We start from the raw sequence: 15418 nt of genomic DNA on the forward strand, positions 1-15418 counted from the left end.
ACCGCAAGAGCATCTGTTTTAAACTTGTAGGTAATCAAGGTTATGATTGGATCAAACGAATCGTAGTTATGGCATGGATGCATGTTGTACTATGACTTTAGTTAGCAGTTTTTGGTCTAGTAAATACTTAGATTTACTGGCCCAGATATATTTTCAATCTTTAGGCATTAGTTACTAGATTAAGATATGAAACGAATGCCTTTTTAGGTAAGTACAAATATTTTCAAGGCCATATCCTTGCTTAAATTAAACCTGCACCTGACCGATGTAAGGAACAAAGTGGTAGGTAATTTACAAATTTACATGTATTGGGCGTAATAGGTACCCTCACAAAAAAATCGTTTGAGTTTTATTTGTTAAGTTAGTGTGCATGTTACAACGAAGCAAACGAGGAATATTTATGAAAAAAGAAATGAAGCTAAGCTAAGTTATCGACTAGATATGTTATATGATATGATTAGCCGGTATGCTTCGAATGTAATGAAACAAATTATAATACCTAAGTCAAAAATATGACGCACACGCACGGTGCATGTGTCGTCTTTCCAGCCAAAGGTAATGCGAGCCTTGTGATAATCGCAGTGCAACGTACCTAAACGAAACACGTGTACATAAGCTATACCTACCTACGAGCGTCGACAGACGACAAATAACTACGTTTAAAGTTACTTTCAAATTATTGTCCATAAATACGAAGGAGTTTGGTTTTAGATAAATACCTCATGATTTCTAATGACGAACTAATCTATGTATATAAAATAATGAATTTAAAAATGCATGTTCGCGCATCACTTCAGAACAGCTATAGGTACCTATCTATTTGGTTAGTTTTTTTTTGTGATTACATCAGAATATGGATCATTTTGCACTGAATTATGTATACTGATATTAATTACTAAGTTACCCTGTAAATTATTTTAAGAATTCAACGACCAGTATTTTTGTATTAACCAAACTTAAGTTAAATCTAAAACATTCTAATATTTTTAACTAAATAAATTAATATAGTTTAACCAGCATTAGGTTAGGTAGTAATCCACTATTACATACATGTTGAAGTTTTCCTTATCAAGTCAACTATTACTGCATCGTAATTATTTACTGTCGATCGGAATCAGTACCTATGTCATGTGATTCACTAACGTATCTGTTCTTGGCTATAGTTCTGGGTGATTATATGTATGTGCTTAGGTATAAAATATATGCAATCTGTGACCGAAGGCGGTAAACGATGATAGCTCACGGCCGGAACTATCGGTGGTTGCGCGTGCGCATGAAATGTGCATTACAATGCTATAGGTACGAACAAGCTAATAATAAAAATAGCTTTATGAAATGAGCACTTTAAAGGCATTGTAATTCATTTTTATTTCGAAAGCCAATAGCCAGCACGTGGAGTTAACTAATACATTCATATTAACACAGAAAAGTTGCCATAAGTAAGAACGTCTAGCAAAATCAAGCTAATTTTATGAAATCAAGCTATATTGTAAACTGAGAATTCTTAATGTACAAGAAATAACGAATAACAGAGACGAGATAAAAAAATACCCAGGAACGACCGTGTAGCCATCGTAAAAGTAAAACTCTAGTGAAAAAGATACAGTAACGATCAATCACTTTTACTCGTCGAAAATAAAATTCCATTATTGGTACTTTCTGATTTCTGTGTACTGTTAAGGCATTTTGATCCAATACGATGGAATGCATGTCAGATGTCAAGTGATACTAAAGTGGGCCGTCTGATGAAGGCTGCGATTGAAAAGGACGGTAAATGACGCTCATTCATGGTAAATAGCTTTCTACGGCTATCAGCTCGGACTTGATTGGAACTGTGACTTGCGAAGAACTTCTTCGTTATAGGACACATGATTTTAAAATCATAATCGCACTCGTATATAAAGATAAGTGTTACATATACGGATCAACATGATTTCTGTTATGATTTTGAAATAGGTATCAATTTTCTAAATAGTAATATCAGACAAAATAACGAGACTGCAACAGATATATTTGATAATACGTCTCAACGATATAACACAAAAATAATATAGATAAAAGAAAGGAAGGCTGTTCTCAGATCAAAGATATATTAAGGACGCGAAAGAAACGAAAATATTTCCCCCTAGATCTGCGCCAACTAGAGTTTTACTGATGATGACGATGATGATTTCTGCACAAAAAGACCGAAAGCTAAACGCAATGGCATTAAAAATATTCCTCTTGAATAATTTTTAATTACACGATACATTCGGATAGGGATCCTTTAATGTTACCGCATCCAATATAGCCAGTAAATACTCATTAATGTAACGACTTGCCAAAATTAAAGGAGAAATCAATAATTGTGTTGCCATCTTCATGTCAAACAGACCGCTAAATGTGAAGTGTAATTACCCGAAATCATGGCAGAAGCGTGAAAGCGTTTATAATAAATGTGGATGGGCCATGGTGAGCCAGCGCAAGTTGTCAAGGTTGAGATGCGCGTGAGCTGCGTACAGTGGGTATTACAAAGCGGTTGTATATGTAATGTTAGAATATGGAATGAAACTAAATGGAACGGACAATAACTCGTTTTTAATTGGTATTTCAAAAATCCGAAGTTTTTATTCTTCTATCAAGTCTGTTCTATACCCATGACCATGAGAAGAAGAGATCGAGACGACCCGTCGGAAACACTGAGGTGACAGACACATGAATCCAGGGATTCATTTTTGTCAGCTCAGTGTAAGTTTCCGAACATCTATATCATGACATCGGGGCTTTCAAGGAAAGGGCTTAAGCCGCGTATCCACTAGAGGCAGCCTTGGGCCGAGCGGCTGCCTCGCTCAGAGGCCGCGCAAGTGGAGACGCTGCCAAAGGCACGGCTCAGACTGAGGCTCCTTTGAGCACGGCCAAAAAACCGACAAAATATGGCTCGGCTAGCGGTGCTCGGCCTGAGGCTGCTCTAATGGATACGCGGCTTTATACTTTCTTAAAAGGACGGCAACAGACCAATGACTCTCCTTGAATAGTTTCCTATAAAATAAAAAAACCGGCCAAGAGCGTGTCGGACACGCCCAGGATAGGGTTTGGTAGCCATTAGGGAAAAAAAACAAGCAATATTTTTCTAAAGACTTCTTATTTTGTACGGAATCTTCCAGGTTTAGGTAAATTTTCAACCGACTTCAAAATAGGACGAGGTTCTCAATTCGTCTGGATGTTTTTTTTTTTGTGTTTGTTACGCGATAACTCCGCCAATTGTGGGCCGAATTTCAAAATTATTTTTTTATTCTAAAGGACATACTTGGTGGTCCCTTTGACACGAAGTTAGGATCTGATGATGGAATCTTAGAGAAATCGAGGGCAACCCTCGAATTTTTAAAGCACACCTATAGCGATTTTGGCAATTTTAACACCAAGTCAAGTATTTACATTCAGAAAGTATCATTTGGTGTACTGGACCTGATAAAGAAGACCGTAGGTACCGGTACCCTGTTATAAAAAATATTAGACGCATTAAGCAACATAAATTGGATTGTACAATACCTTTATTGTATTCTTGTTCAGTATTTTATATTAATACGCTCTTTGTTTTTTTTTAAGTTACCTATTTCGTTTATATGATCTCACATCAAATATCTGATAGCGTATAGCAGTATCACTTTCATTGTAAATTTAATTCATTCATAAATTCAGATGGTCCTTTCAATCAGTTCGATCCAGTAAATCTTCGTCCAATCCCGACTGACCTGGCCATTCTGAGCGCCAACTGATATCTAGATCTGACCCTTGCCATGAATATTGATCAGTCGCATTAAAATGGACGCAGCGACCTTAATTATATCTGTTTACAGTATGCACAAGCATGCGCGTGCGCGTACAACTACTTCGCTACTATGCAAGCATGTACTTTGCAGCTTTATAAGTATAAACACGATTTTATGGCGCCACTGCAGGGCTACTACGAAACTCGAAACTCGAAGTTCGTATCGTACCGTCCCTCTCGCTCTCGTATTATACAGCATAAGTGTCAGAGTGACCGCACGACACGAACTTCGAATTTCAAGTTTCGTAGTAGCCCTGATGAACCGTCTAATGTTGCGTAGGTCGGAATTGATGGCAACTTTGGATAGGTAGTTGAAACTGACTTCAAAATCTTGCCAAATTTGAACTTCCTTTTTCGATTATAAGTTTGTTGGCCTCCTGTACTTCAATTTAGAAGGAAAACGTTATCATAATTACATCCTTAGTTTCATAATTAGGAGAGTTGGTGGTCAGTTCATTCATGAGTCATAACTTAAAAAGCTTTTGCAGTAAGTATATCTGATTTAACATAAACAAAAAATGTAAGACCTGCGACTGTGATTAAAACATGTTTTCTAATTATCTTGAAATTCCAGAACGGAAGGGCCAAGTTACATTATCATACGACGGCATTACAATTAGGTATAATGCCTTGGAATCTCAGACAGTTACAAATTTTATTATTGACAGAAACTCACAGAATCACTTCATTGATTGAGCAATTATATTCGTTCCAATATGTACCTATTCAGTTAATAATAAAGAACTTTGAAAACAAAAAAAAAAACAAACAAACTTCATTGAATGTCTCTTTTACCATGTTTAACATATTCTGAACTACAGTATACATAGACACATGTACCGTGTATATAATTAGTGGTAATTCACCTCGTTGACGCCAAAGAGGACCAATATTAGCGAGTGTGTCAGAGCTAACGGGAAACATTAACTAACCAAGCCTTTTATAGGATCTTGTACGCCCAACTAGGCTAGAGATGATTATGTTAACGTTAACAAACACGCATACGGTCGTATTAGCTTTTTCTGTAAGCAGCGATGTGACGACAAATTGATAATATAGTTTAGTATTTCTGTTGAGAATTGGCGAGTCATGATTTATTTCTGTATTCGGTAACAATTTTTTATTTTCTTAAGTATTGGAGATTACTTGATCAGAAGATCGAAAATACAAACTAAGACATGAATGCACAGAAAAACCAAAAAAGGAGACCAGCGCTGGGAATCGAACCCAGGTCCTCAGCATCAGAAGATACCAAAGTTCAATAAATGTGAAATTTTTGGGAGAAGGCCTTTTTACTAAGTAGTTGCGATCAAAAAGTTACTTACTGAACCTACTGGTGGTTGGCTTCGGTCCCATAATATCTTTCAAATAGCAGTCTCTATCTACTCATCGAAAACCCGAAAGTTTACTAGGTACTTTGAGGGTTATTATGGTTAATTCCAATCAATATAGCGACCTACCTATTCGAAAAAGTGACGTTGTAATATCACGTTTGCTCCAATTATTCACCGTTCACACTTCCTTGTTAGAAAGGACGTTTATTTCACCGCGTCCCAGCAATGCCACTTCGTACACAATAGAACAGGTTTTATTTATTTATTGGCAGCAGTATTAGCCGACATTGTTCACCAACTGTTGCCAGCCCGCTTATTACCTGGACAGTAAACGTGTGATTAGTGTCAGATGCAAATAAAATACAGATTCGATTGAGAGCATAAATATAACTTGTTATGATTCGATTCGCTCCTAGCGCTGCCTTGAAAATTCGATTACTTATCGTGAGGAAGTTAGTATCGAGTAAAAAATTGCAAAATCTCATATAAAGTTTCGTGGAATCGTGTATGAATCATCAATTTAAATTGATTCGATCGATGCTATCAATTTACTGTATTCGGTTAACAAAAACGCTCCACAAAAGGTTTCGGCTGCAGCCGCGGACATGCAGAAGTGATTCACGACGGTCACTCGATAGGGATCGGGCCGGCTTCAGCTTGTGGCTGACCCGGTGTAAGTTACATTACAACACCAATCAAATAATACACGATAACTCCATGTAAATTCACTTTACTTCGACCAGCGTGAATAATAAACATGATTAATGGGGTTCTTCTTTATAATGAAACCTTTCGGCGTCTGTTTCTGTCTGATTGTGAAATTTGCGTTCCAAATCTGGTGCCTACGCAAATTAAAGTTCATCAACGAGGAAGCGGTGACGCCATTCGGCGCCAACGCCAAGGGTCCAATAAAGACTTGTTATGCTGAATTTTACTGGAGCATTGCACTGCAACGGTGCGTTGCAGGGTAATTAGAGTTCGATGACCTCAAACGGCTACAATGGGAGCTAGTACTAAAACTCAATACCCTAAGAACAGCGTACTGGGAAGTGATTTCAGCTACTAAAGTAAGCCACGATTTAGAGCTTCCAGTGTTCCTAATAATAACCCTCGCTCCTACGTATTTCCATGGCACTCCACGTATAGTAAATTGCGTTGAAAATAAGCCGCTTTTTTCCTTTGCGAATTTTCTTGGTTTTATACTTATAAACCTCACAAAGAGTAATTGCCTCGAGTACACGTAGGTACCTTATCTTACAGTGGGACCTTCGGGCCTAAACAATAGATCTTTTGTGTTTCTCTTTCCATTCTTTGGGTCGAATAACAAGATAGTAATTTACTTTGCAAGGCACAAACAAAGTGCAAGTAGACGTTGTTTATTAATTTACTATTTGAATAGTACCTAAAATAGAATAGCAATAACCTTGCCATTAAGAACAACGAATGCAACTGACTGTTTACTTTTAGATTAGTTCAACCAGGAATTCTATCTGTCATATTTCCATATTTTGCTTCTTAATATACCGGACTCTTTTAAAGATAGTTTGGGTTCCAGTTTCCTTATACATACTATACTCCTCTTAGTAACCGAAGCTACGTCCCGTCATATGGTAAAGTGCATCGGCATTCAAGTGTCAGGGCAGAGCGAGTATTGTCCGAGCTGTTCCCGCCGCTTTTTGTTCCCCTACGTGAGACACCGCGGCGCTTCTTAACGATCATCAAACCAGTTCCACATTTCATCGCGTCATGCCAAATCTGGCAGTAAATACCTCGACACCCCGTTTGTTCTCACGACTTCTACCTTAAAAAACCAACAGCTTATTGGATAACCGAACGCTTCACCGTTAATGATCGATTGACGAATAATTGGCCAAAAAACGTTCAATGATCAGCGTTGCGCCTCATTATTACTATCGTACATTTAAGTAATTATGTACTTTCACTTATCTGTTAATGTTAATACTGAACCGAAGCTATAGTAGGTACCTAATTGACTCCAAACAAGAGTGCACGGGCGAAAATTATCAACATTATTATAACCTACTATAAGTTGTTATAAAAAAAGGATCATGCATGAATTTCCTTTCACCATCTTAGAACGTACCTAATCTGCTAATTATTATGAAGTTCGTTGGTCTCTTGTATGTATTATTGAAACCGTAGACCAAGTACTACATTTAACTGAGAGCAGCTTAACTCTACTCAGCCGTTCTTTAAGAAAACACTTGAAGAGTGTGCGGTTTTGCGTTCTCTATAGGTACTGAAGCATCATTATACGAGTGCTCTATTAGTTTCTATGACTTAATTCACGGCCAGTTTTTATCAACTTAGTCCGAGGCTCTGACATCTTACAGGAAGTGGTCAGCACATGTTTCTTGAGTTAACTTAGTCAGCTCGTGATTAATCTCAGATCTCCGTCCACCAGGCTCTGACGTAGACTGATTGGCCGAGATGGCGCAATCAAGATGCAGTGAAAAAGACTTCGATTTGCTTGTGAAGAAATAATCGGATGTAATCGATTACCTTCAAGGCTTTAGTGCAGCATAATAAGCGTCTATAATGGCTTGTAATTAAATTTTGTTGGCTTTTGAAGAGGTCATCTGAGGTGTCCTAGTTTTATGTATATAGTATTTTATGTGAATCACTTGAACTCCCGTGACTTGCTGCTAGCTTGCTAAGTAATATAGCTAATTATACTAGTTAGACTGGTTAAAACGGAAATCTAGGTAAGCGGGCAGTGATTTAATGAATCGTATCCGTACTTGTCGCAGCGGCCGACGCCAAGACACTCCGAGCGACTTAGCCTCATTAAGCATCGCGTTTAGGTATCAACCTTTTGCAGACACCGGCGGAACAGGAGCAGTTCTTATTAAAATACCTGAGTAACGTGAGAACCTACGGTAATTTACCTACCTTTAAATCTCTAAAGACAAAAATCTTATCACAAAGCCCCAAAACAAATCGAGAAATACAAGCGGAACTTTTTCTTGACGGCCGTCGATATTAATTTGATACGGTGACGAGGTCAAAAGGGCGTGTGAGATGTTTGAACGTTAATGGATAGCCAAGAATAAACAAGATTTAGTTGCATGATGAGTAAACATGACAATTGGTAAAGCCATTTTGAGGAATATATTACATGAAAGTTGTAACATAGGTATGTAACAACATTGCTTTTCTAACAAGTCTCAACCTGTGTTGCGGCATTCAGGTACCTATTTAAAAAGCTACACTCTTGACAGATTAGTCGTGGTCATTGGTTAACCAGTGGTTGGCGGAGGAGCGAACCTCATGGCAACTTTCTTGGCAACATAACGTAAGTTAGTTTCCCCTTGCCTTCCACACCGCAGAGTTGGAATCCAGAGTTCATAGTCGGCAATAAATAGAGAGTGCAGCTGCCCACTCTCGCATCAGGCCTCTTGGTGACATTCTAATATAACAGCATTTTGAAATATATATAACTGCACATTTAATAAACTATACACCAAGATCACCTTTGAACTTTTGATTAAGAAGAAGCAGCTGCCGTTAACTTAAACTGTGTTTAAATCAATTCTTCGTGTTGCTATCAACGGATCTGGTTCCAGAAACGCAGTATATTATTGCAGTATGCAGTATTGCGGTTGGGACAGGAATTTCAAGTGACGTCATTAGAAACCGAACACCACCGGCAATCTAGAGTGGTGTTTATCGGGATGATAACGGTAGAACGGGAGTGAGCCGCACTGATACCAAACGTTTTAGCGCAGAAATGCAGGTCGACCCATGATAAGAAGGGTAAACCTCAATAACCTATAACATGGATAACTCAGTTAGACTTATTCCATTTATGCTCCAGCTTTTAGCGTAGGTAACACTTTTGAAAGCGAAGTTGCATAGGAAAAGTTAGATATTTCTTTAGTCATCTCCAGCCTGAACACGTCCCACTGCTGGGCACAAGTCTCTTCTCAGTTTGAGAGAGCTTAGACTAACTGTTCCCATGTGGACCTGATGCGGATAGGAAACATCTTTAATTCTATTTCGTTACTATCTAGTTGGTACCTATTTTTACCCGACTGCCCGAAGGAGGGTTATTTGTTAAAGCTGTTAAATGCATAAATGATTTGCAAGGAGATTTAAACGTAATATGCAACATATGCATTCATGTTAGCGCAACTTGCGACACCAGAATTTCGTTTACGATGCAGTTAATAATGTCAACGGTAAACAGGTTCTGCCATTAGCACACATTCGTATTGTTCAGTCATAACACGAATTAACCTAATAAATTATAAATTGTCAACTTCCGTGTGCCACCAATAGACGAGGCAGTAAACACTCGTTGGTACACAAAACGTTTTGGGTAATAGTAATGGGAGACTGGTCCCTTTGGCTTTGGTTTTTAGTCGTTTTGTTCCCGGGGTCGCATCGCATTCCCGCGCGGGCGCAGGCAGCGCCAACCGTCGCTGCTTCAATTATTCACTGCATCTTCTACGTCAGGTCGCTTTGTGGCTTCACAAATTATAATTCGGAAAAGGGTCACCGAATTCAGGACTTACACACTGGAAAAGTTTGGTTCTGTATTTTTGAAGTGCGCCAAACTTGGCGGGAAAGTTTTTGAGTCATAAATTTGTGGTTTCAAAGGTCTAAAAGTTGTACAACTGTTTAAAAATAACTGCTACTATGAAGGAAATGCCGGTGAAAAGTAAAAGAATAACACAAAATAAGACAGAATTAAAACTAATCTTATTATCACATAAGATAAAGTAGCTGTCAAAAGAACGCCTTACTAACCGTATGGCTCGGCGCAGTCGCTCACAATCCAAGCTGCATTTTAACCTCAAAAGCACGTAAAGCACGATCACGACACTAGAAGGTCACGGTTATGTTACGTTGCATAACATCACATAGCCTCAACACCGGCAATTGCATGGGATTTACTAAAAACAATACACGAGCGAGGATACTGTTATCATAAACACACTGCACAGTTCGATGCACGAATATCCAACGAACTAATCAAGTAGCCGCTTGAGAGTCGATCAAATGGCATATTTGTTCTGATATTTACATACAACAAGCACCAGCGTTGACTCGAAGTCATGAGTTGTATGCAGTTTACGATAAAACATGTCACAGCCGTGCAGTGCACTCCGTCTGACACGACGAATATGGCGGATGAATTTGAACTACGCCTGCGCCGGCCGACCGCTGCGAGCCAGGTAGCAAAAAAAAATACAGCCGCACCGAGCGCCATCTAGCGGCGAGGGCCTGAACTTGAAGCCAGTTCTCGTTTCTATGTAGTGCCTCAACTTAGTTGGGAGTTCAGATGGCGACTGTAACCTGCCTTGCAAGACAAAGGCAGCTAGCATCTCGCTTTGGCTATCTGTTTATACGTGTTTATACCTAACATGTGGTAGGTATGAATATACATGGGGAGGACTTAGCAGGCAATGATCTGTCATTAGCATCATTCAGCTCATTTTCTTATTTTATAAGCCTCGCTGGGTACCAAATATCAATAATTAACTCAGTTCCTACAGTTATCTCAAGGCCGTGTACACTAACTGCAAAGATATAGCTAGGTACCTAACTCGCTTTTACATTCCAAAATGTTCACTCCACGCCACTTCCAAATAGCCTGTCATTTTAGTACTAAACGCCACACATTAAATTTATGATAATTCTCTGACTTCTACCTTTGTGAAATTGAGCATACAGTTCCTATAAATATTCAGCTTCAAAAGTATCAAATGCTCTTTTCCTTTGTAGCATTAAGGCCGCTCGCCCATGGGACTTTTTGTAGCGATGCAGTAGCGATGCTGTCGCTCGTTCGCATAGATACAGTCGCGATGCGGTCGCTAGCTGTGTACATAACCACGATTCAATCGCGATGCAAACGCGCTACTGTCGCGCTTCACCCTCCCTCCGTTCTGTCCACGATGTCGTCCGAAACCGTCGCGCTCGCGCGTTTGCATCGATACAGCAGGGCTACTTCGAAACTCGAAACTCGAAGTTCGTGTCGTGCGGTCCCTCTGAAACTTATACAATTTAATACGAGAGCGAGAGGGACCGCACGACACGAACTTCGAGTTTCGAGTTTCGGAGTAGCCCTGCAGTCGCGACAGTAGCGCGTTAGTAGCGCGTTGGGACCGCTTCTGTAGTGCTTTGCCAATGCGACTAACGCGCGTTAGCAGCGATGATGTCGAGCATTTACAAAACGCGCGACAGCATCGCTTTAAAAAGTCGCCGTGGGTGAAGACACTGACTAATCTGTTAATTTCGCACCATCTAATAAATAGGTGACTATAAAGTGACAAGGTACAAAAAGTGTCAAGATTATTTTGCCGTTGGCTCCGTTTACTTCCTGATATTGAGTATACCCAAACTTTATCATATGCGTGATAGACCACACACTAATTAAATTTCATTGTCTTCCTGATATGTATTTCAAAATCAAACCACCATGTCACCATCATTTTTTTATTCAATATATTATTATGTACGTCACACAATTATTGAAGTTAAAGTTATTAATAGACACCATTAAAAACAAAACAACAGACAGTCAACACGAAACATCCGATATCCTCAGTTACTATTTTCTTCTAGTCCTGTGTCGTAGCGCCAGTAATGCGAGAAGGTGGAAGGCGATATAGAGGATCCCTAAGGCGGTCACATCAGACCAGAAGCGACTGCTGGTGAAATCATAGACGCTTAAAACTTCGTCTCCCGTGCTGAGGCATGGTGCCCCGCCCTCTGGGACACAAGCTGAAACAAAAAAAGTATTTAAAATCAGTCATTATTATTAGGTTGCCTGGAAGAGATCGCTCTGAATCGCCTATTGTTTACCACAGAAAATCTCTGTATACCAGTGTTTTCTGTACTGCTAGTAAACAGTGTTGGTGTGAGATAAAGAGTTATTGTATTGTATTGTATTATTATTATTAGCCTATTATTATACTACCACTGCTACACAATTTAAAACAACTGACAAAATATTGATATTGTTTTAACTACCGTCAGACTCGGTTGTTTAAAAGTTTACTACCCACCCGCTTGCACAAAAAAAACCTTTTACGGGTAACTACCGCCTCAAAATAATATTCACCTGCCTGTTATAATAAGTATGGCTGTAATGTAAATATTATTTTTAATAATTTATTAACGACACATTTGTCAACCACAATATATAAAAATGCCTAGAAATCATTAGCGAGGTGCTCAGTCAAACTAATCCAACTTGCTGAAATATTCCAGCTTAATTAAATAAAATTATTAAATATCATGGGACAAATTGAAGCCGTGGTGGCAGAGTGGTTTGACCTATGGCCTCTCAAGCATAGGTTCGTGGGTTCAAACCCCGTCTCGCACCTCTGAGTTTTTCGAAATTCATGTGCGGAATTATATTTGAAATTTACCACGAGCTTTACGGTGCAGGAAAACATCGTGAGGAAACCTGCACAAACCTGCGAAGCAATTCAATGGTGTGTGTGAAGTTCCCAATCCACACTGGGCCCGCGTGGGAACTACTGCCCAAGCCCTCTCATTCTGAGGGGAGGCCTGTGCCCTGCAGTGGGACGTATATGGGCTGGGATGATGATGATGATGGGACAAATGACACCAATTGACCTAGTACCGAACCTAAGTAAAGCTTGTACCTACTCGAACTATGGGTACTAAATATTTAGTCAACGAATAAACATACTTATAAAGATAAATACATACTTAAATATCCTTAAACGAGCAATTCTTGTATATATATTAAGGGGATCTCGTAAACGGCTCCAATCCAACGGTTTCGATGAAATTTGGTATGTAGGGGTTTTCTGGGATGAAAAATCGATGTATCTTGGTCTTATCTCTGGGAAAACGATTGTTACCGAGTTTTACCCCGAGCAAAGCTCAGTCGCCCAGATACTACATATTAAACGGCCAAGACCCGAGAATAAACATTCGTATATTCATACACATAACTGCCCTGGCCGGCGATCGAACCCGGGACCTCAAACTTCATAGTCAGGTTCTCTAACCACTTGGCTATCCGGTCGGCAGAGCTCTTCAGACAGATGTTTATGCCTTGGGACCGAAGTTCAAAACAAAGACCAAATTTTATAACAGTTTGTGTATTCTATATAATGGTTCACCGATTATACCTAATTAACTTCTAATACAATAACGTATAAATAGGTAAGTACCTACTATTGTAAGGCTTGGGTACTCAGTGGAGTTTACAATGACAAAAAAATCGGCGACAACTAGACTGAGATTATAACAAATTCTTGACTTCAATGGGCCTTTGAATACCCCACATCTTTGCCCAAACTACCTGCCTGGCCCCTTTTTATTTCACTGGGAATTCCCAAAATATAGCGCCATGTTACCTGATGACGCTGTTTAGTAAAAAATAAACAAACCATTATGGAGGTGTCTTTCAAAATAGGCTGATAAGTTTTTGTTATAAGTGTGAAGTAATTTGTTTTGAAGATAAGGACTTCACTCTATCACTGTCCAGAAAGAAAGACCGTATACGCAATGAACAAAGAATACTGGTAAGAGCCTTATCACACTTGCGATTTGCGAGCGAGTTGAAAGCGAGGCATTCGCTGCGAGCGTGTAACGGTTTCGCCGCGAGTGCGAAACGATGCTGTGTTCCCACTAGTTCCATTGGAAGTACTATAATAGAGTTTTATAATAGTACCTACTGCCAATAGAACTAGTGGGAACACATCGCACATCGCGAGCGACGAGCCGGGACGCCATATTGGTTATGGTCAACGTCATAAATACGTGATCACTTTTGTACCTTGTCACTTTAAGGTCATGTTTGAAAACTCATACTAACATGTGTAACGCCTGAATGCGACAAGGTACAGAGATGATCACTTATTTATGACGTTGACTGTACGTAGCGAATTCGTTACGCGCTCGCGACGAATTCGTTACGCGCTCGGAGCGAACTCGCTGCGCGCTCGCCTCGCTTTCAACTCGCTCACAAATCACAGGTGTAGTAAGGCCCTAACGCGTATTCGTTGTCGAACAATAGGTACCTATTTTAACCCCCGATTCAAAAAGAGGGATGTTATTAGTTTGACGTCAATGTCTGTCAGTCTGTCTTTCTGTGGCATCGTAGCTGTCAAACTGACAGACCGATTTCGGGTCGGGCCCGGCTCCCACCTTCTCTCGCATCTTCTGTTTTACGGAATTTCGACCGCTTATTTTCTCAACCTCGTATCTACCCGAGTTTTATACAACAAATTAACACTCTATCGTACCTAACATAAAGATGATTCTAAAACAATTTAATGTGATTAGATTATGAGGTTGAGAAAGTAAGCGGTCGAAATATTAATCATGAACTTTTGGCTAACGACTATGTCGTGAGGAAACCGGGGTGTGCAAAAGAAATTCAATGTTGTGTGTGAAGTTCCCAATCACTGGGCCCGCATGGAAACTACGGCCTAAGCCATCTTATTCTAAAAGAACGCCTGTGGCCTGCAGTCTGACGTACAGTCGCCTTCATTCTTTTTTTTTTCGGACGGACTGTTGCTGTTAGCCTCAGACGGCTTTTACAGCTTACCGGAGAGAGGGCGAGCAACCAGATGGGCTGCTCAGCAAGTGGGTGGTTTAAACTTAGCATGCCAAAGGGTGCTCCTCTTGAGCCGACTTCGGACTTTGGACGCTAAGGGAGAGTTGCAAGCAATCGGATTATCTGCCACAGTTGAGCGTGCAAAAATATCTGACACGCCCTACGCACGCTCGTTGTATCAGTTGTTGGCGCTGGTGAGTGTGGGGTACGGTAGTGATCGTTATCAACGTGCACTTCTTGTAGTAAAGTATGGTTGACAAAAAAAAACTAAATAGGTACACAAGTTTTTTAAACTTATAAAATATATTTCACGAATTATGAGATTTATATACATATTTGTAATAATTTATCGAAATTATACTGAATAAATGACTTAAATTTGTTCAATAGATTTAGCTGTCAGTCGTTCACGTCGATTAAAAAACCAAAAAACGTTTTAAATAACTAATTGACCTTTCTACGTTAACAGAAGTCACAGGAAGTTAATTTAAGTAGATATTTAATAATTAGTAAATAAATTAATGTCATTAGACGTATATAATTTTAACCGTAAGGTTTTGTACCGTAAAGAGTTATATCTAGAGGTGTAATCCTAAGAAGGTAAGAATTAAGGTATTTATTTTATTCTTAAAGAACAAAAGAGAATATTCAAATGTATTTGTTTTTTCTGCCTTTGCTACGAAAAGTGCACGTTGATAACGATCACTA

At 39.4% G+C, this 15418-nt stretch overlaps 1 protein-coding gene across 1 annotated transcript in view; it reads right to left on the reverse strand.

Annotated features, from left to right (window-relative positions):
- Positions 1–11590: 11590 nt before the first annotated feature.
- Positions 11591–15418, reverse strand: part of LOC141428306 (protein scarlet-like) — a 28060-nt gene continuing 24232 nt past the window's right edge. The window contains exon 14 of the mRNA XM_074088240.1: positions 11591–11892. Coding sequence (XP_073944341.1) covers positions 11720–11892 — 173 coding nt within the window. The 3' untranslated portion in view covers positions 11591–11719. The remainder of the gene's footprint in view (positions 11893–15418) is intronic.

This window comes from Choristoneura fumiferana, chromosome 5 (assembly GCF_025370935.1).
Source record: "Choristoneura fumiferana chromosome 5, NRCan_CFum_1, whole genome shotgun sequence".
In the NCBI taxonomy this organism is placed as follows: domain Eukaryota; kingdom Metazoa; phylum Arthropoda; class Insecta; order Lepidoptera; family Tortricidae; genus Choristoneura; species Choristoneura fumiferana.